Source organism: Enhydra lutris, unplaced genomic scaffold, assembly GCF_002288905.1.
Source record: "Enhydra lutris kenyoni isolate GAN:26980312 unplaced genomic scaffold, ASM228890v2 scaffoldscaffold20, whole genome shotgun sequence".
In the NCBI taxonomy this organism is placed as follows: domain Eukaryota; kingdom Metazoa; phylum Chordata; class Mammalia; order Carnivora; family Mustelidae; genus Enhydra; species Enhydra lutris.
In genome coordinates this window covers 5566785-5589324 of record NW_019154104.1, presented here as the reverse complement: position 1 = coordinate 5589324, position 22540 = coordinate 5566785, and the positions used below count along the sequence as shown (strand labels likewise).

Here is a 22540-nt window from a genome sequence, read left to right as displayed (position 1 = left end):
GCCTTCTGATTTCTAAACACTAAAACCCTCTTGGCCCAGAGAGACTTTCCCACTCTGAGGGGCACACAGACCCCAAGACCACCTATCTTGCCCCTCACATTCACTCACACATTTGGTGGAATGCAGTCAGAACTGCCCACACAATAAGATGGTTAATGCTTTTCTTTGCCTTTTTTCTTTTCTTCTCTCTTTTTTTTTCCCCCCACCTGCTATAGTTGAACTTATGATAACACACACATGATGCAGCTCCATTGTAAACCGCTTGGGCTAGACCAGAATATTTAAGGGAGTGCTGTGTACTTGTCCTCAGGCTTCAGTCCAGCCCATGTGACATGTAGGCATAGTCTGGAAGGTTCCAGAGAGCACACCACCACCACCACCACCACCCCAACCCCAGCCTGACAGTATTCTTCACTATCCCTCCCTTCTACACTCCAGTAAAAAGTCCTCTTCTCCCTCTCTGTCCTCCCTTCATCAGTCTTCATCCTTTTCTTCTCCAACTCAGAGTTTTGCTACAGAGCTAGCAAATAAGTTTCTCCTAAGTGTAATTATCATGAAATTCTAGCACATTTTGTTTTTTTTCTACAGAGTCAGAGCAGATTCTAACACTGCTTACAGCTGCTTCCCCCTTCATTTCCTTGGAGGTAGATGGTTCCCCCTTTGCTATAGACAAGGATGTGACTTTCCTAGGGTTCCACAGCTGAGTGGGCTCCAGCCCTCAAGCCACCATCTCTAACTGATCCCTCCTGTGATCTTTCAGCTTTATCACAGAAAAATAATAAATTCATAGCACTAGGGTAATAATGGTAATTTGGTGTGACTATAGTGACCATAGCTTTGAACTAAGGCCAGGATTATTTCCCAATAATAAGTGATAAATCCCATGTCTCTCTTGTTTGGCTTTGGTTGTCCATGTCTGCAGAATTCTGGACATTTCTAACTGTGCCGACTCGATTACTCATCATGAAAATGATAATACGAAAGACAACTTAAGGTCCTCTAGACCCTGCTTAGCTAATTTTTACTTCTGATTCTATTTCTGACTGTACGTTAGCAACCGCTAATAGAGGAAAAAATAGGCATAATCATTTAGAATCCCCAAATTAGACTCTTATATACTATTACAATAAGGAAGAGCCCCCATTATAGTACATTCTCGATAGATTAGGTTATTTATAAAGACTATCAGGCAAGAATATTAAAAATGTATTTCGCCCTCCTATGCTATGCTGATAGATTTAAGGGTGAGACTTCAAGCACGGTGACCGTGTAATTAACATAGTGACTGAAAAGTCAGTGTTTTGTCGAGCAGTCCGGGTTTCTTGGCCAGATCCTAGAACAGTGCTTTAAAGCAGGCTTCCTCTGTAACACTAATAAGGACCCAAAACCATCACTATCTTGTCAGACACCCAAAACTTTCACTATCTCGTCAGACATTCTCTTTTCTGGGTGGATTCTCTGTGTCCTTCACTGAACTATAAATTATTTGGGCAGGGTGCCAATATGAGACATGTGGACAAAACACAGAAGTATTTTATCTGGGACACCTGGGTGGCTCAGTGGGTTGAGCATCCAACTCTTGGTTTGGGCTCAGGTCATAATCTCAGAGTTGTGGGATCGAGCCCTGTGTAGGGATCTGCATTTGGCAGGGTATCTGTTTGGAATTCTCTCTCTTCCCCTCTGTCCCTCCTCACCTCTCTCTCTCTTTCTCTCTCTCTCAAAAAAAAATGTGTTTGACCTCGCCCTCCCAAGAAGCCTAGTAGTCAAGCTGAGCAAGAAGGTCATTCTAAAAAGGCACTTTCATTGAGAGATGTCTAGGTGCCAAGACCTGTGAGAGAAGTAACTGGCCTGAGTGAGCAGACCCCCAAGGGCTGAAAATGGGTATTCAGATCCTTTTCATTGCTCTTGACAGAAACTAACTTGAGCTTACATAAGCCCACAACAGAGCTGCTGAAAGGCATGTCATGGAATCAGTGGCACAGTGCGGAGGGCAGGGGGGAGGGGCAGAGCGGGCCACCCTGGGGCCCCGAGCAGTGCACCACCTGTCTGGGGGCTGCCACTGGTAACACCTCCATGGTGGCTTGTCCCCTCATTTGCCAGTTATTCCGCACTTAAAGACTGCTCAAGTTTGTCTGCTTTTACACCTCTGTACGGCCCTGCCCCTGTCCTGTAATAGTGGGCCTGTTTCCCAGACAAGGGCAGATTGTTGTGAGCTAGGAAGCCATCCCAGAGGTAGCCACTGCCTGAGGGTGTCACCCGTGAGTGAGTTGATGTGTGTTTTATCAGTCTGCATAAAACCGTGTCAGGAAAATTGCAACAGAGGAGACTGTCCTTAAGCTACTGTATCACTTACTGGTGTGTGAACCTTCTGGAAAACCAGTAGACCTTTGCTTGGTCTCTGCAGAATTCACAGAATTAACATATAAACATATAAACCATAAGGTTTTGATGCTGAGGGCAGCCTAAAGATCTTTGCTACGAGGTGATTTGTCATTTTGCTGAGGTAATTCGAACACAGTGAGACATTTAACTTGTGGAGGAGAGACTATGCAGCACAACTCCATAGCTCCCTCCTCAGAATGTCTCCCAGACTCATCACTGAACATTCTGGCCTGCCTGGAATGACCATGCAGTCACTCTGTTCAGCTCCACCAGCTCCCCAAGCCTCCAGTTCAGTAGCCCTGGGAGTGGGAGGAGGAATGAGATGGCATCTTCATTCTCATGAATTTCATGGATAAGGTCGGAAACAGATTATAGTATGTGATGAGAACTGTGGTGTAGGGGGTTCACAGTATAAGGACTCTGAGAAAAGGAGCATGTAGTCTGCCTAGGGGCCCAGGGAAGGCTTTTGTAAGGAGATGACTTTGACCTGGGTCTTGAAAAATGAGTTACGAGCTTAAACCCCCATCAACGGAGAAGAGGCTTCCAGCCAGAGAGAACAATGATGTTATATTTGAGGAACGGCAGGCCATTCCATGTGCCTAGGAAGGCGCTGGGATGTGGGCCATAGAATTTGAAGTTGGACTCCTGTTCCAAAGGAGACTGGCAAGCAGGACCCACTGGAATTATACTTTGTCCCATGTGGACAGTAGAAAATCACTAGTTTTTTAAGCAGGATTAATGATGTCATCGGGCCAATTTTTAAATAATTTGAAGCTTATAAGATACTTCTCCAATTATGATATAATTTAAGTTATATTATTCAAAAGGTACCTGAGGATAAGGGCCTTGTGAATCTCACCAAAATCCTCTTCATCACTTAAGACATACTATTATAAAAGTTTAATTAATGATTACTATTACTGTCATCCCACCGTCCTAGCTCAAAGTGTACAGTCATCTCTGGTGACATTTTTATACCCAAGTTTTGCTGCTTAATGCTGCTTGATAATCAGTCACCTCTGGCCATTCCTGCTGCCACTGTGTCGAGGGTGCGCATCTCCTGGTATGGGATCCTCCCACCATGCTTCCCAGGGCAGCCTCCAAGCTGCTCTGCACCCAGCTGCTGGAGTGTCTTTGTAGACCACACATCAGGTCGCATCACCCACCTTCAAATCTCGTAAGACAGAAGCCAGGCTCCTTAGCATGGCCTACTGTTCTCTTCATGCCCTGACTCCTGACTCCCCGAGCCTGACCACTTCTCTCTCTTTCCTGGCCCTCGTGTTCAGCCATACAGAATTTGTTCCTACTACAAGTCGAGCCCATCTGTGTTCTCCAGAGAAACAGAACCAATAGGATATATAGATATATACAGAGAAAGATTTATGATGAGGAATTGGCTCGCATGATTTTGGGGCTAGGAAGTTCTACCCTCTATCAGAGAGAGACCCAGGAGAGCTGGGGGTGTAATTCCAGCAGCTGTGGAGTCTGACGGTTTGAGGATTAGGAGAGTTGATGCTTTCAATCCCGATCTAAGTTTGGGAGAAGACCCATGTTCCAGCCAACAGAGAGCAAATTCACCCTTCTGCAGCTTTTTTGTTATAGTTAGGCCCTCAACAGATTGGGCGATGCCCACTTATAGTGGGTAGTCAGAGGCTGTCTGTTCTATTCAGTCCACTGACTCAAATGCTAATCTCATCCAGAAACACCCTCAGAGACCCCCCCCCCCCCCCCGTAAGTGACGTTTAACCAGTTATCTGGTATCCGATGGCCCGGTCAAGTGGATACCTAATAACCGTCTTGCCATCATTCATCAACCTTAATCTGTATCAGGAACAGCACCCCTACACCCCTAAACCCACCTGCCTCCCTGTCTCCGGTCTAGGTGCCCCTCCTTTGCATCCCACAGCTTTCTAGAATGCGGACTCATCACATATCCCTTGTATTATCATTTAATTGTGTATCTCCTTGACTGGACTGTGAGCTCCTTTCTCCTAGGGCTTGGTACATCTGTTCATTGATGTTGCTTCCTTTCAGTTCCTAGTGTACACACTGTCCTTTGTGTACGGATGGCAAACGGGGAGAACAATGGCTGTGCATACCACAGGGATTTAGCCCGGTGGATGTTGTGTGTAGGAGGTGTTCAAATGTGTTCGTAAGCAATTTGCAGTATAGAATTGCTCACCTGTTTTGTTGAAATTAAAAGCACATGTGCACACACTTAGTCTGATGCACTGCTTGCAAATGCCAATCCCTGTGTGTTTAATAGATGTTCTTAAAATTTCTGTATCTGTTCATTTCAAAAAGGTTACTAATGGGAATGGGTTTGTTAGAAAATGAGGCCTTGTGTTTCCCTCTTCAGTACTAGTAAGACATGCCTTTTAAATGTTTTTGGTTACAAGTTTGCCAAAAAGACTTAATACCCAGTTCTGTAATCATTTCTCTAACTGGACGTCATCCAGAATCCGGTTTCTTGAGATCAGCCCACCTTTGTACTTCTTAGCAGAGCTCCATGTCCAGAACACCCACGTTTCTGAGTGATCAGCAACTGGAGTTGCCACTTTTGTCCTTCCCCAGTAGGCCACCCTGATCCTTGTGTTCCAGAACACTGACTTGAGATTAGCGTGTACAAACAGTTGAGCTTTGTGGCCAGAATGAAGAGGCGCAGACATTGCTGAGGCAGGCACCTAGAAGGCCCCACAGCTCCTGCACTTTCCCCCAGCCATAATAAGGACCTGTCACTCAGGAACCAATAGTTGCATGACAGGACATTCTCTGTGGTCTGAAAATAGTGGATGAGAGCCACCATTTTTCATTCATGATTCTAGGCTCAGCCTGGAAGCGAAGTCTCTGGTAACCAAACATTGATTTGTTCACATTTTTTTCTGCATTTAAGTGAATGAAATCAATAAACCTAACTAACGTGCTGTTAGAGCCGTGCAGTTAATAGCTTTCCCTTTGGGAATACTTTCAGGAGCTTTGGGGATTAATATCAAGGGTACATTTCACTGTGTACGTAGCACTTAGCTATTGTTACACAGGTGCTTAAAGACTATTCTTTTGAGGTCTGATATCAGTTTATCAAGTATATAATTTTTCTCAGGTTTGTCCTTTTAAGTGTATTTAACTTTTAGATTAGACTCTAATTCATTTAGGTTCAGAAAAATTTGAATATAGGAAAGATCAAACAATTTCAAAGATTGGTAGCTGTGTTCTAAATCCTCAGGTTTCTGTGAATATATTAGGGAGAGGCAGGGTTTCTATTTCAACTTCATGCATTTTGGTGTTTATGGAGCGCATACTTTGTCAGGCACTAAGTCCTGGACTCGAGCCTGCCTAGTACTTTATGGGCTACAGCTACTGCTGCTTCTGGGGATGAATGTACGTAAGCATCTGAGAATCCTTGGTCAAGGTCCAAAATGGTTTCCTCCACACAAGGGTAGCCTGAGCTTTCCTGTACTTGCCTTAGGGCTGAGGGGCACCTCAGCTCCTTCCAAACCCTAGATGTGTTTGCCCCTGAGATGGCAGCTTCTCTTTTCTGTCATTAGAATCAAAAATGCTTCAGTCAAATCCATAAGAACTTTGTCTTCAAGTCTCTTTTCTCTGTTCTGTTCACAATAAAACTCTTTTATTGTCTTTTGTTGCCAAAATTGATATATATATATATATATGCCACAAGTAGTTGCTCACATCATGACTGGCTCTGGCTGGAAGAACTAATGAAATTCACAGAAGCCACTGCCTTGCTGCTCCCTCCCCTCCCCACACGGTGTCTGACCACTGGCCATCTCTTGAGGGTACTCAGTGTTTCCCATGAGGCTACAGCTGGTCGGTACTGTTTCACATGGAGTTTTCGTCTAAGTTTTCATGTTCTCCCACTCAGCTCCATTCTGGCATTCTATTCCTTCCTCTTTCCTGTCCACATCCAGTTGCCACACCCTGTCCTCTGCCCTAGCAAGAGTTTTGCCGCCTGCTGCTGTAGGTCATTGTCTTCTTCCCTGGATTGATTCCATCGCTCCCCATCTTGGCTACGGCTAAACTTCTGAAGCTCTTTTTGCCCATCTGCCAGGGTCTGCATTCCCCTTTGAATCTGCAATGTCTCCTCTTGGCCCACGAGACTATGTCCAGAATCCTTTGTGGGACAGCAGGGCCGGCCCTGACCTGGGACAGCATGGCCCCCCAACCTCTATTCCCACCCCTCCCCCCACATCCCCTACACAGCCAGGGCTCTAGTCACCTGGGAGTGCTTGTTAGCAGGTGGGTGAGGTGGGCTGGGGCACCAGTGGCACAGCTGCCACTTACTAGTTGTGTGATCTTGTGCTACTGTTCCTCGCCTCCATTAGAAAGTTAAATCATGTGGAAAGACAATGTAGAAGAACATGTTGGAGAAATACCAGGGACCAAGTAAAGGATCTCTGGGAGCACCCAGTACTAGAGGAGCCAAAATGACAACAGAGTTGTGATCCTGCTTATAAGCTGTTGGGCCCTGGGCCTGTTACTTCCACAGGCTTCCTTTTTCTCAGTGTGACGTGGGGATAGTGCAGTAACTACTAACTTTGTAGCACTGTTGGAGAATTGAGAGTTCTTGCCTACGAGTCATTGGAACAGTGCCTAGCACTTGGCAGGTACGGAGCAGTTAGCAGCAGCAGTACCAGCTCGGAGATCCAGCAGTTCAATAGGAGATGGAAGGCAGAGGTCAAAATTTTGACCTCACACCCACAGTGATGGGATGCTCTTCCTTTTTCTCCTGAGTGTACTCCACCCCATCGACACAGCCCTTTGCTTATCAGAAACCCACCCTTCTTGGGCCTCATGGGCTTACTCTCTCCTCCATGAAGCTTTTCAGCCCCCACTTGGGAAACACAGTTGATCACATGCCACCTTACAGACAGGACAGGACAGCCACCTCCCTGTACTTCACTTCCTTGTCAATTAGTCCATCTTTGATTAAGTGTGCTCCTTCTAGAAGGCTTACTGTCATTACCATTTTAGCCAGGAAAACTTGATGCCTTGTATATAGGGTTTTACTGCTTGAGGATGCTAATCGGATGCAACTGAAAAATAAATGATATCTCTGAGATTTGAACATGTTTCTTGTTCTCTGTGATGGAGCTAAGCCACTAAACTTAATCCGTCATGATGATAACAGCTCTTTTCCTCCCAGAGCTGATGAAGGGAAAAGCCAGTAATTTCTCAAGTGTGATAGATGTCCACCCTCTCACCTGGTGTTTTATAAATATATTGTCTTAACTGTCTATTTAAGTATCTGTGCCTGGGAGGGTAGCTTCCTCTGTTTCATGAAATGCCAAGTGATACCACTGTGATATATAAATAATGATAATTAGACGACAGCTTCAAATTATTTGACATCCAGATTGAAGGGAAAAGTGGTACTTTTTTTTTCCCCCTATAATACCCTAGAATTTAGATCAGAAATGGCATTCAGGAAAGCGTATTACTTCCTGTCAGACATGGATGGCTCAAAGCTTCTTATATGTGAAGTACAGAACAGGCGCATGCCAAAGCACATTGGGACATCAGATCTGGGCCAGGCCGTAAGGACTCGCCATCCTTTGTTTGAAAATAACAGAAATAGACTAGGAGCCAAAGAAGAGGGAAATTATTTTTATCTGAAAGTCCACATAAAGTATTTAATGTCATTAAATGACTTCACTTCCCAACCTCTGGCCTGTTTTCACAAATGTCAAGAACCATGGTTTCCAGAAGTTGGTTCCTCCTGATTTGGTCTGCTTTAATATCACCTCTTAAATTTTCAAGGAATTCTTCCTTTGTTGTGGCTCCTGGTGGGTGAATGTGAGACTGTTTGTTTACCTACTTGAAGGAACAGAAGATTAACAATCAGAAAGGCAGGGTTTGATTTCCAGCCTTACCGCTTAATAGCTGTATGGCCTTGGGCAACTATCTAACCTTCATTTTATTTCCTCCCTTATAAAATAGGAGTAATTTTATCACAACATCCTGGATGTACATACTATACTAATTTACATCCGTGTGCAAGCCATCATTCTAAATAACTTACTGTCAGCATGCCATTTAATAGATAAAGAAACCCAGGCCCAGAAAGGTTAAGTAATTCACCTCTAGTCACACAGCAAATAAGCGATATGCACAAGGAACAGGGTAAGATTAGCCTCCGATCCAGAACTTGTTGAAGGTAAGCTGTGAGTAGGGCACCAGTGTTGACTGTTGTGTAGATGACCCAGCAGCCCTCCCCAGGGGGGGAGGAAGTGAGGGCGAGGGGGCAGGCTGCAGTGTCCCCCTTCCAGTGCCCTTGGTTTCTCTGCCCCCTTCCTTTTCTGCCCTCACATATCCCTGATCTTTTATTTTCCTTCAGTCTCTTTCAAATCCATTTCCTTCCCTTTCTACTGACCCCACTCTCCTCCGAACTCACCTCGTTTGTATCTCCGCTTTTGTTATGACACTGGTATTTGTATCCCCATTACCATTCACTCATCCATCTCCCATTGGTGTGGCAATAGCTCTCGGTCTTCTGGCTCTAACAGTTCCCTGTTGGATCTGTTCTCATCTGTGCCGGTCTGCCTTTGTAGTAGAACTTCTCGGTTCAGAAACCTGCACCTCCTCACTGTATGTCAAAGTGAGGGCCACACACTTTAATCACTTGCGATGCTGTGGGTTGTGACAGATAACCAGCTGAAACAGTGTAAGAAAAAAGGCAAACATAGAGGGTGAATCTCTTGCTTCAGGCAGAGCTGAATCCAGGGGTTTGGGCCATATTTTCAGAGTTCATTTTGAAGTATGTGAGAGCCCCCAGCAGCTCAGGGCTCCCATCTTACCGAATGAACTCCTCAGCAGAAAGATGGTCTCTACCCTGATGCGTCTGACGTGGCCAGCCTGCCCATCAAGAGTCACTGTGGCCTCGGCTTGGGCCCAGTGAGATAGGTGTGAGCCACAGGCACCTGTACTGCTTCCTGTTCACAGCCCCCCCCCAATCTGGTTCTCTCAAGTGTTCTCAGCCCTCCTCCTGCGTTGGAGGTCATTCACTCCCCGTCTGCCGGATGTGCTTGCTCGATGCTTTAACAACTCTGCCTTGGCTTATGCTGGCTTCCCTTGATGTTCTTTCCTGCCATCTCTGTTTATCAGAATCATCCCAATTTCCCAAGGCCCAGCTATAATGTTTTGTACAAAGCCTTTCCTTTTCCCGAAACTGGTGAAAGGCATTTCTTGCTTTTCTGTGTAGCATGCAGACGGTTATCACTTAACTGCCTTTTGCTGTTTCTCATCCCCATCTTCATCAGTGCTAGCGCTTTCTTCATCGGCCATACCTTTCTAAGGTCTTCATGTGCACAGAGCATTTGGACATTGATTTGTCTAATGGAAAAGCCCATAGAGGAAGCAGGCAAGATACCTTTACCTTCTTTTTGCAACTCAGCATTGCTTGAACACCAGCTGTGCACCAAGGCTAGGTGTTGACGTGAAAGATATTTTAAGGTGGTGGCATCCAGATGCTTTATTCTGATTTTACAAATGAGGAAATTGAGGCCTAGTAAATAAGTGGCCAGGTGTCCCACTAACCATTGTTTTTAGCTCCCGGAACATGCAAGCTCTTTGCTACCTCTGCACCTTTTCAAAGGTATTCCTTCTGCCTGGAATATTCTTTCCACTCTCACGTCTCCTAACCCTATCCCTCTTTCAGGGTCTAATTAAAATGTCATTTTTTAAGGGAGGCTTCTGTTGACCATCCTCCACCCCACCCCTTATCCTCCACGTTTAAAACAGGTCTGCTCGGGCACCTGGGTGGCTCAGTGAGTTAAAGCCTCTGCCTTCGGCTCAGGTCATGATCTCAGGCTCCTGGGATTGAGCCCCACATCAGGCTGTCTGCTCAGCAGGGAGCCTGCTTCCCTTCTTCTCTCTCTGCCTGCCTCTTTGCCTACTTGTGATCTCTGTCTGTCAAATAAATAAATAAAATCTTTAAAAAAAATAAAAATTAGAAAAAATAAAACAGGTCTGCTATTCTGTCTTCTGGTACTTCTGTTTTTCTTCATAGTGGTAATCACAAGTATGTAATTATTTCACTTTTATAAATGCATTGTCTCCCCACTAGACTTTGTACCCAGTGAGGACAGGGACAATGACATCTTTGTTACCTCTTAGGCAGCCAGTGTCTGACACCAGAGGCACTCAAGAAATAATGTGTTGAATGAACAAGTGCAAATATCAGCCATTCTTGCAGCTCAGCAAATGCCAGAGCAATGTTAGAACCAGACTGAAGCCCAGGTCAGCATAACCCCAACTCTTACCACGTCCTACACTGTGCCCACAAACAACCTCCCCTACTCAGTTAGGGTAGTTAGAACTCTAGTTCTTTGTATGGGTTCCAAAGACATTAGCACTGTTTGATGTGTGGGTATTTAGGTTATGGAGGGTGGGTATGTGTTTGGATGGGTGGACAGAAGGGATTAGAAACAGAGTGACTTGCAAACAAGGTGCTGGGATGACCCGCTGAGGGAGATCAGAAGAGGGGGATCAGTGTGTGGAGGCCTGGGGAAAATGAGGCTCACGTAGTAGGTACCTGCGCTGCTGTAAAGGTCCTAGAAGGCTGTTGGTGGTTCTTTACTTGAGCTGAGATAACAGAACTTTAACTTGTACCCTGGTTAAGATCTAAAAATAATACCCTATTCTGAGTTCTTGGAATAAACCTTCCATTTTGGTGAGTCTGGAAGAGTTTTTGTTTTTATATTCCTATCACATTATATTGGAACACTTTCATTATACATGAAGGCAACTTTTATTCTTACACCAGAGTGAGCAGCCTGTTACTATAGCAATATTGAAATTATTTATATACAGTGTCTTCTACACACTCCTTGCAAACTGTACATAGTGGTTAGGAGAAATGGGCTATGATATCCAAAATTGTTTTCTCTCTTACTTCCTTTGTTAAACTTCTGTAAACTTTGTTATAACTTGATTTTTTTAAATTTGAACCTCTTATTTTTAGGAAAGATTAATTTAGGGGAGTTACAAATATATCCCACCTATCAAACATTGAAAATAGCTCTGAAATAACTTCAGTTTTGCTGTGAGCACCATACAGGTACAACTGCTTCTTGAGATCTTTTTCAGATAAAGGGTGGAATCATAGATGCCCTCTGTGTGTTTGCAGGGCCTGGACAGCTTCAAAGTAAAAGAGAAATTCTTCTCAGGGAGCAAGGAGCCAGTGGCCGCCTTTCCTGTGCCATTTGACCTGCCTCCAGAACTGTATGGAAGTAAAGGTAGGACACACATGAAGGGAGATCATGGGTGTTATGTATGGAACAGAAACAGTGCCCAGAAGAAGCCGTCAGTCTCTCAGTGGGAGGTTGGCTCACAAAATACTTCGGAAATGCAGGTTTGCAGAGGCCCCTTCGCTGCCCTGTCTCGGGCCACTAGAGCTCTCCTTCTCAAACTGGTTGGTCCAGGAGCCCCTCTGAACTCTTACCATTATTAAGGACCACAAGGAGCTTTTACTCACATGGGTTTTTGTTGAGATTTACTATATTAGACCTCAAAAACCAAGAATTTTTTATATTAGTTTTTAAAGTAATAAACCTATTTATTTATATATATATATATATATATATATATATACACACATACACATATACACACATATACAAACACATATATATGTTATGTATGTATGTACATACATATGCGTGTGTGTGTGTGTATACACATATTTGGTGTTTTTTTATTGTCAAAAAAAAGTGAGGAAGGTGGCATTATCTACAATTTTTGCAGGCAGACCTCTTTACTCTCTGAGTTAATGAAAGACCACTGAATTCTCACAGCTGCTTAGTTGCAGTATCACGTCACAAAGCCTCTATACATTCACGAGAAGTGAAGATGACAAATAATGGCTTAATATTTTGATGAAAACAATTTGACTTCACAAACACCTCCCATCCTCTTAAAGGGGAGATCCCCAGGCTGCCCTCAACTATGACTTTCTTAGAGGCAGTGAACAAGTATTTTTCATAATAGAAAGTCATTAGAACATTGGTTCAGGTTCATGGTGTTCTTGGAGGAAAGCTGGCTGGTATGAGTGGGACCAGCTCCATCTCAGGTCTGTCCCAGCCCCACAGCTGCACTTGTCTTAGCCCTAGAATGTCTGTCTTTAAAGCAAATTCATACTTACCAGACTCACACAGCAGCAGTTGTAAAATCAAGACATGCTTATTAATTTAAAATGGCAAAAGGTATATTATAATCAGCGTATTTTCCAGTGGAAGGCAGATGCCTTCACAGATAGCTGGATTATAGTCAATGGTATTTGAGTAAATTCTGAATTTGAACAGGGAAAATGTGATTTTTGTTTGGAAAGTTTTAATGACATCATTGCATTAATATTCCCGAATCTCTGGTTCCTTAACAGAGCCAACTGTGGCACTGGGTCCCTTTCTTCCCTGGGCGGTGCTAGATGGGCTCCAGCTACTCCCCCACCCTTACTTGCCCTTCCTGGTTTTGGTGGTAAACCAGACCTTCCCCTTCCAGTGGACCTGTTTCTTCGATGGTGTTGACTTTGTTGGATGTATCCATATAGTCTCATGCTGCCTGGTGTGCCGCCGCCTATGGCAGGGGACTTTCTAGAGCTATAATCAGTTGTCTTGATAACAAGTTTAAGAAGTGTTCTTTTTTCCTTCTTTCCAAGCTATGTATATTTGAGTCCTCTAAATTTGTATATTTATGCATCTTCATTTTTTACTGGCAATATTATATCGGTTTTATCAGAATTTCCGAGAATCGGTGCCCCCCACAACCCTCCCTGCACATACAAATGAAAAAGAGGGCTTTAGAATTAGGCTGTATTTGTGTGCCAACCTTGCAACTTATTAAGTGACCTTGGGCACTTATTTTCTTTCTTTAGGCCTTAGTGTCTCTATTTGTAAAAATGGGAAAATAAGAGTGCCTACTTCGTAGAGTTTGTTGAAATGAGTAACCAGGATGCTATCTGTAAAGCACCTAACACAGTCTTCTAGTGCAGAGTTAGCAGTCAATAAACGTTAGCTGTTGTTTCTGTTATTTAGAATATCCAGTTCAGTTCCTGGCATGTAATAACCGGTGTTCATTTTCTCCCCTTCCCCTTGCTGAGCTGATAATGAAAAGAGCCTAAGGCCCATGTAGGACAGTCCCTGAACCCACCTAGTGTCACAGGACCTCACTGCGAAAACCCTCTCCTTTCTCCTTCCAGCTTTGTGCTGTAGTTTTTTCTCTGTCTGTTCATGTTCTTTTTTTTTCCCCCCATCCTCAAACCTGAGTTCTGAGTAAGCTTAGTGGAGGTGGGGGACAGACGCACCATGAACTGACTGAGTTTGACTTCCTGTGGTCTGGCCTTGGGCTATATACTTTCCACCCCCAGCCCAGAACCTTGGCTGGAATTCCACCTCCTCCACTTAACCGTAATCTCCAAAGGACTTTGCAAGCAAGAATGAAAGAGACAGAGGAGCCTTAAAAATATCCTGAGGTTCCTTCAGTTCTGATAGAAAAAGCATTCCCAAGAATTTAAAAGTTTACAACGGGGTAGTATCTTAGACTGTGCAGTGATGAATCTTTTATTTGGCCAGCAAGCAGAATGTTTTCTGTTGTTCAGCGGCGTTGTCTGGGTATATACACTTCTTTGAAACATACATACAAGGGAGACTGGAGCATTGTATTTTATTTCTACACTGCTTCAGTAGCATGCAAAATGGTGCCAGTCACTCGGATATCACCAGTTCACATGTAGCCAGCATTCCAGGGACTTCTACGGACTAGAAGAAAGGTGTCTTACTAAGACTTGGGAAAGTGAGTAGTTAAGAACATTTCAAAAGCACTTTGTTTGGAAATGATTTTCAAACCACTGTAACATGTATAAGATCATGCTCGTTATATTTTAAATCTGAGGAACTGTACAGAAAGCTTAGCAAAGAAATATACTGCTCTGAACCAATTATAGTTTATTACAAGACACCGGCAGACATCCTGAAAACAAGAAACTGATCAAATAATGAAGTAAAACACACACAGCTGCAGGTCCACCTTGCTTTACGCAGGACTTGCTGCTCATCTGCTCTCTCCACAGGTATATTTCTGCTGTGTGCAGACACTGTCTAGGTCCTTGGAATATGTCCTTGAACAAGACAGACACAAGCCCCTGGCCTGAGGGAGTCTAAATTACTCTTTCCTGAGAAGTTATACCTAACCAAACTCATGTCACTAATAGGAGTTGTAGTTTTAAAGGAAATCTTTCAGATCCTCTTGTAGTTCATAAGTGTGATGATTGGATGTTCACACCAATGTGTGACACGTGCCTCCCTCAAACCTTGTTATGACCTCAGCACATTACCCATCTGATGTGAGGGAAAAAAATCTTTTATAAAGCAGAATCACCACATTTTAAATCTTACTTCCATATGTTCCACTTGTTGTATGACCCTGAGCCTGAAAAGAATGAAATAGACCAGTATGTGATCTCTCCGGAGCTGTTACATGCCAGAGACATCTGCTTCGTACTCCCTTTTTGGCTTATATTCTTTGTATTCTCTGATACACTATAAAGAGGGTAAAACAAGGTAAGGTTACATAAAACTTATCTTATTTGGACTTAAAGAGTAAGTTATATATGTCAAATTTAAGAATAATTGAAGTACAAAGCTTCAGAGACCATAGTTATGTTAAGTGACCTGGGTTGTTCACGTGGTATATGGGAACAGTTGGCCCTTGCACAGTGCCGGGGCTCGGGGCAGTGACCACCAGTGCAACTGAAGATCTGCATGTAACTTTTCACTCCCCCAAAACTTAACTACTAACAGCCCACTGTTTTGTTTTGTTTTTTTTTAATTAAAGATTTTTATTTATTTATTTGACAGAGAGACCACAAGCAGGCAGAGAGGCAGGCAGAGAGAGAGGAGGAAGCAGGCTCCCCGCTGAACAGAGAGCCCGATGTGGGGCTCGATCCCAGGACTCTGAGATCATGACCTGAGCCGAAGGCAGCGGCCTAACCCACTGAGCCACCCAGGTGCCCCCTAACAGCCCACTGTTGACAGAAGCCTCACTGATAACCTAAATAGTTAACACATATTTTGTATGTGATATGTATTATATACTTTATTCCTATGATAAATAAAGTAAGCTAGAGAAAAGAAAACATTATTAAGAAAGTTACAAGGCAAAGAAAATACACTTAAGTATTGTATGTATTTTATTGGGGAAAAAGCCCACATGTGAGTGGACCTTTGCAGTTAAACCCATGTTGTTCCGGTCAACTATAGTATTCTTTTCTTTGAATTTTTTAACATAATGTCAAATTTAGAAAAATGTTCTAGGAACAGTATAAAGAACTCCCATATTCTCTTCACCCAGGTTCCCCTTCACTTACATAATCTTCCTTTCTTATGTTAACTTTTTTCTGATCCATTTGGAAGTTGTAAACAAGATCTGTGAAATCTCTAAATACTTCAAAATATATTTCTTAAAAATGTTCTCTTACATAGCCACAGTAGTTACCAAAATCAGGAATTAACATTGATTTAATACTATCATCTACAGAACTTATTCAGATTTCATCTCTTGCCCCAATAATGACCTTTATAACAAAAGGGAAGTTTCAGATTACATGTCATATTTGTTTAGCAGTCTCTTTAGTCTCCATTAATTTGGAAAAGTGCCACAAGAAATTTTGTGTGTTTTATGTTGCTGACACTTTGCTGAGCACAGGCCAGTTAGTTTAATAGACAGTGAGGGACATTGTATATTTGGTTTTCCCATTGTTTTCTCATAAATAGATCCAGATTATGAACTTTTGCCAAGAACACCACAGAAGAGATGTTGTTGTTGTTAGTGCATCGTATGAGGAGTCACATGATAAAATCTGCCTGATCACTGATGAAATCAGTATTGATCAGTTGGTTAAGGTGGTATCTGCCACATTGTGTGTATCTTTTACAGATTTAGTATATTTTAGAATTTAAGTTTTAGCTATATATGTAATTAGCTATATATGTAATTGCTCAGTAGGCGAGGTCATTGAAACCTGGCTGGCACACGAGATACACGTGATCTAGATTTAGCATATACGTAGTGTATATAATTTAAAGTTCTTTAAACCATGGGCTCCCAGATAATTTAACCATTCCGCCTGCTGCTTGATTCATTTGAAATAATTCCTTGAATTTAGGTAATATCGTAATAAACTTCAGTCTAGACCTGTCAGAATTATTGCTAAATAGCAGAGACCAGATTCATAAAGTATTTTTGTAAGGACAATAGCTGATTCAACTTTCTAATCCAAAGAAGATGCAAAAGAAGTGAGCAAATGCTTAATTTCCAAGGACCAGTTTTTGAACGATCTTTAGAAATCTGGATATTTTTTTTTTTTATGAGAGCCAGAAGAGGTTTTTAGACATTATTTTGATCATCTCCTTTAATAAAATCTATTATTGTTTCATAGTACAAACAGAAGACTGACAACAAACTTCCAGCTTAGCTTTTAAAATTACTTTGTCAACAGAAACCTTTAGGAAATCTAGAACTATCAAAGTAAAGTAATTTTATCAGATGATATTAAAATCAGTACTTGGTTTTTAGCCATTTGAATTATTCTTCCTCCCACTGGGTAGATTGTTCTCTTGTGCTTTTTTTAGTCACAGATTAATACGGGAGATCTTCACAGAGGAGAGTATTAATGGGCTTCAGATAACACTGGTATCCCAGTTACCAAAGATTGCATCTCTGCTAGGTTGGTAACCCAGTGTAAAATATTTTGAAGCTTTCCTTTGTAGTGTAAGCTGGCAAGTCTTTTGTACATTTGTTGATTTCAGAGTAAGCTGAAGTAAAGTGGCATCACTTAGATGAACTAAGGAGAAGTTCATCTCTTTGGGATCACACACACGCGCCATATACACACACTTTGTGTCTGATACAAGGAAAGAATTAAAGGCAATTGCTCAGGTGATAGGCAGCAACTTCTATAGGTAGGTAGGATATCATGTTCCCTTGAAGACAGTGGGAAATGTGGGTATGGGTGTTTGGACATGGGCATCCAAGTCCCAACTCTTTAACACAAGGGCCATTTCTTAGAGGATTAGAGGCTAGGTAGAATGGGATATTGTACTTGGGTTTGTCTGGCTGCTAAAAAAACCTGGGAGACCTACACAGCATATAGGGTAGTGACAGTACTCACCCACTATGAGCTGAGGGTGGTGGTCATTATATTATAGCAGCTAGCACTCATTAAGTACTTATTACATGGTAGGAGCTGCTTTGAGCACTTGACTTGAATTTATGGGATCCTAACTGCCCCCATGACACCAGTACTAATATAACCCCTACTTTATAGACAAGGAACCTAAGCACTCAGGTCAATTTGGTCAGGTCCCCATGGGTAGCCTGTCCATGTCCATGTCCATGCCCCCTTTACCGTCACACTGTGCCACCTCCCCACAGAGGGCTGGGTTCTAGAGTTAGAGATGTCAGATGCACGCAGTCCTCAACTGACCAACCACGAGGACAGATGGCATAGACACAGAGTAAAACCCCTCGGCTGTCCCCTCATCCCCAGCCTTCCTGTCGTGGCCTTAATGTTGGCCTCACTGTGTCTCCCCTAGACGGCACTGCCTATCATCTCCCCATTGTTGGTCCCCTCCCACTGGACATCATCTCCCCTGCTGCCATGCGTCTCATGTCACATCCTGGTTTAAATCCTTCCATTGTATCACAGCAGAAAGCAGCTCATCCCATTTAGTTTCTGATCTCGGACTCTGTATTAAAATCGCCGTTAGAACTTGGTGAGAATGTGTAATGCCAGGCCCCAGCCCAGACCGACTGAAACAAGCTCCCTTGAGGTGAGCTCTGAGGAAACGCTCCGGCAATTCGCACGTCAGCCAGGTGCGGGAACCACCACGCTGATGTGGTGAAGTTCAGAATTCTGCCCCCATGGCCTGCCTGCTTGTCTGTCTACCCTCTTGGACCGCAAACTGAGAGGACGTCAGCTTTGGCTAGCAGAGCACCTGGCATCTAACCAGCACCAACAGATATTTCAGATACATGCAGGACTGTTTCATGAGGCAAGCTTTTCTTTCATGGGATAATTTAGGAGGATTGCTTAGAACAGGCTTTCATCTAAGCCAGAAAGTGTTAATGCTGACTTCCAGTAATGGTAGCAAGACAACAGAGTCAGGGCCACCTCCTACCTTCCTGTTAGCCCTTCTGTGTCTCTGCCCCAGGGTAGTGGTGAGCCTTGCAGCTGGCATGGCACATGGTTAGCCCGTGGGTATAGGCATTTGCTCACTTAGCGAGCAGTGTGTCTAGGGACTCGCCAGTGCCGCTTGGTCATCGTTGGCTGATTGTGAGGGAGAGGAAGAAATCGGTGGCGGTCTCTGAGTTGCTGGCTGGCTGGCGGGTGTTTGCATCACGAACCCTGCCTCGGTGAAGAATCTAACAGCTCCTTACCTAGCAAGGATCTGGTGTCCTTTACCTTGGGGATAAAGTGGAGCATATGTTACCCAGTGGGGCAGTTTGCAGGAAAAGATGGGAGAAGTCCGGCCACAGAAGACCGTGTTCCCGGGGCAGGAGAGCCAGTGCTCGGTTCAGGCCAGTGGGGAGTCTCCAGTGCTGCGGAACCTTCAGCCTTTTATGAAGCAAGCGTGTCGCACAGGTGCAGGATTATGGCTCTCTCACGGGCTTAACAAGCTAGCTTCAGGCTTTCACACCATCTCAAGGCCAAAGACAAGAAAACGGGCTTCTGCTAACTTGTTGCCATCTTTAGCCTTCTTTCCCTGCGTGTCCTGCAGGGTGCTGCTGTCTGCATGCTTGCGTGCCGTTATTCCACACCAGGGACGGTGAGGAGAACCTCCTGTTGTTTGTCAGGTTGTCCTCTGAGCTGCCATCTGCTTCTGTTCGGGAAGAGGAGGAAGCTTCCCCAAGAGTGGCTTAGCAGTGCTGGGCAGTGGCTTCCGCCGATGGTACCTCTCACACCCGTGCTGCGCGGCTGCCTCACTCTGGGCACTCACCCCTTCAGAGCTGTTGGAGCTCTCCTCCCTATCAGGACAGTTACGTGGAGCTTGATTCCTAACCCTGGGAGTGCATTTACACCCTACGCATACTGTTGTTCTTTTGAATTGGTTTGATTCCAGCAGTAATGATGCATGGTAAAAGTGATCAGTTTGTCAATTTCTGAAACCCCAGTTAAAAGGGGATGGGGGGAAGTTCGTGTTTATTGAGCACCTACAATATGCCGGGAACTTCCACAGGTGTTCTCATTTATGTTTCACAGCCCTCCTGAGAGGTTACTTACGTAGCTAATTCCCATTTCACAGCTGAGGAACCCGAGGCCAAGATCCCAGTGTTTTCCCGAGTTTGCAGAGAAAGACAAGGGCAGGACCTGAACCTAGGTCTTCAGTGTTCTCCGTTGTGTCTTACCAAGGCATGTTGCTTGCTTCACCATCGATCTACAGTCATTGTGCAGAGACCTTCATGCCTCATCAATTATTAGCCTTTAAGGAACAGAACAAAACCATTTCATGGAGGTGAACGCGGGCCTCCTGATTATATGTGACTGTGACAGCTGAGAGCAGTATGCCGTCTGTTGCTGTTGGTTTCTCCAGAGTTGTAAGACGTAACAGCTGCCTTTCTCTGCCGGATGCCCTCAGACATTGCATGTGTTAATCTCACTTGCCCGTCCTGACAGCGCCGCAGTCAGGTACACAGAAGGAAACTGAGGCTGACAGGCAAGGTGACTGGTCAGTGTAAGTGGCAACCCTGATTTCTGCTGGCCGGCTTCCACTGTTCACTCGCCTGTGTCTTAGCACAGACCTTTGCCAACAGCCACTGTCTGAAATGGGCTGTTGTCTGGGGTTGCTTCGGGGAAGGTTCTTAAGGGGGTGCTGGGTGGCACAGTTGGGTAAGTGTCCGAATCTTTGTTTTGGCTCAGGTTGTGATCTCGGGGTTGGGAGATTGAGCCCCACTGTGGGCTCTGGGATCAGCACAGAGTCAGCTTGAGGTTCATTCTCTTCCCTTCCCCACCCCCACATGTGCTCACATGCACGCACTCATAAATCTTTACAAAGAGGGGAGGGGTTCTTAACGTGTAAACTCTGACACGTGGGTGGTTTTATCCTAGTGGGTAAGTGAATTTTTTGTAATCCTGCCTGTTCAAATAAGTATTCTACAACTATAATGTGTTTTGTTTTTTTCCCCAGATCGGCCATGGATTTGGAACATTCCTTATACCAAAGCACCAGATACACATGGGAATATGTGGGTTCCCTCCTGAGAATCTTAAAGCACTATGAAATTTAGGTGCAAGACATCAAGCCCCAAATAATGAATGTTCTTATTGGTGCTGGATGTTTACCCTTCGAGTTTTAGCTACACCCTTAACAAAACTCTGCAGAGCTCACTCTTGTGAGCACGATGCTGGTTACACCTTTGATAGTCATTAACAGTGTCCCTTAATTCACTTTTTTAAGCTTCAGAATGAAAGCTATCAAACTCGACAATGTTGAATATAGACACAAAGTCATCCTCAAAATGATACATGGAATTTCACCGTGGTGTTCGCTCTTCCGAAGTGAAGACAGACTATGTGTGTTGTACTCCGTCCGTCCTGCTCTTCAGCCAAGCAGGGGAAGAATGTGACCATTTGCTTATCACCCGGCCCTCCGCTTTCTGAGTGTTGTCTCGGGGCTGCTGGCCATGAGGCTGCCCATGTTCCTAGCCTGTCGCTCAGGTCAGTGTGGCTACTCTTCTGACACACGGAGTCCTACTACCTCCCATCGTCCTGCAGCTTCACGAGGCTTCGCATCCTGGCACTGTGCTAGCTGCCTCTCTGCTTACAGATGGGTCCTGCCATTTCCTCGCCCGTCCCCAGAGCAGATGGGTGTCTTTCATCCCCTCAAGTTTCCAGAAGAGACAGCTCACCGAACCATATAAAAGCACAAGTATGTTCCTTGCACGAAACCCTGAAAGGTAACCTAAATTGGTGCCTTCAGCTTACAAGCAAGGAGACAGAAGCCCAGAAAGGCTCAGGATGCCCCCCACATCACAGCTGGTTTGGGTCCAAGCTGTGAATGTTTCCACTTTAAGTACATCTGTCCTTTGTACTTAGGAATCCCGTTCTCCTAGGATGATGGAGACCTTCTTTTCCACATGAGGCTGATACCCAGTTTGTCTCCACCCTCTTTATCTTACAACTTTCAAGAGTTGTTGAATATTAATTTTGAAAGATTTCTGAAGATACCTTTTCAGACTGTTTCCCAGGCCTACGATTTTCACCTTAGGACCTGGCAGGGCGGAGCAGCGGTGCTGCCATAGAGAAGTCTGGGAAGCCAGCTGCGGACCCTCTACTCTGCTGTCACTTCGCTTTACCTATTTTATATTTTGGGATTCTGTAAAGGATATTATCTGGGATTATGTGTGTATGTGTGCTCACGCTGCTTTAAAAAAAAAAAAAAAAAGTTGAAAAGCCACCGAATTACTCCTCTTACCTGTGTAGTGAACCTGTTATACTAAGGCTTGAACCTTTCAGGACCCCGCCTTTTACTTCCCAAAACGTGCAGACCCTCATCACATGAGCCGGGAAGGCATGGGAAGGCCCCCGGGGCTGGCCCAGAGCGGGTGCCCTGCAGTCTGTGTGTCCATAGGCCTTGCAGGGGCCCCAAGATTCTCACCACCATGGTGGTCCCATCCTGGGTGGGGGTGGGGCAGCACCACAGAGGCGTCTCCCTCAGCCGTGTCACCAGGACAGTGAGCAGGCCGCCTGGGCCCTGTGGGATGGGTTCAGCTACTCGAGAGGACAGCGGCAGCTTGACAGCGGTCACTGGTTGAGTCGGTCACACAGGTCCATTGCTCATCCGATCCAGGTCACTGCAGAGTGGGTCGGAGCTTGGAGTTTGAATGTCTCCTCTGCCACTTACAGCTGTGTGACCTAGACCAGTTTATTTAACTTCTCTGTGCCTTGGTCCCCTCAACTGTAAAATGGGAGTGGTGGTGGTAGTTCTCCTCACAGAGGATGATGAAGAGTGGTGAGTGAATGCGTGAAGATACTCCGAGCCCGCACAGCGTGAGAACCGTCTGGTGATTGCTCCTGCTGCGGCCACAGGTGATCCATTAGGATTAGCCTCCTTTTCCTAATGAGACTGGGACTCAGAAAGGTGTAGCGCTT

The 22540-nt window shown here is 44.6% G+C and overlaps 1 protein-coding gene across 1 annotated transcript in view; it reads left to right on the top strand.

The window, feature by feature from the left end:
- LOC111148692 (tyrosyl-DNA phosphodiesterase 1) overlaps nucleotides 1-21807 on the top strand; it is a 92509-nt gene extending 70702 nt beyond the window's left edge. Inside the window, exons 15-16 of the mRNA XM_022505480.1 lie at nucleotides 11525-11633; nucleotides 20577-21807. Coding sequence (XP_022361188.1) covers nucleotides 11525-11633; nucleotides 20577-20650 — 183 coding nt within the window. The 3' untranslated portion in view covers nucleotides 20651-21807. The remainder of the gene's footprint in view (nucleotides 1-11524; nucleotides 11634-20576) is intronic.
- Nucleotides 21808-22540: the final 733 nt, after the last annotated feature.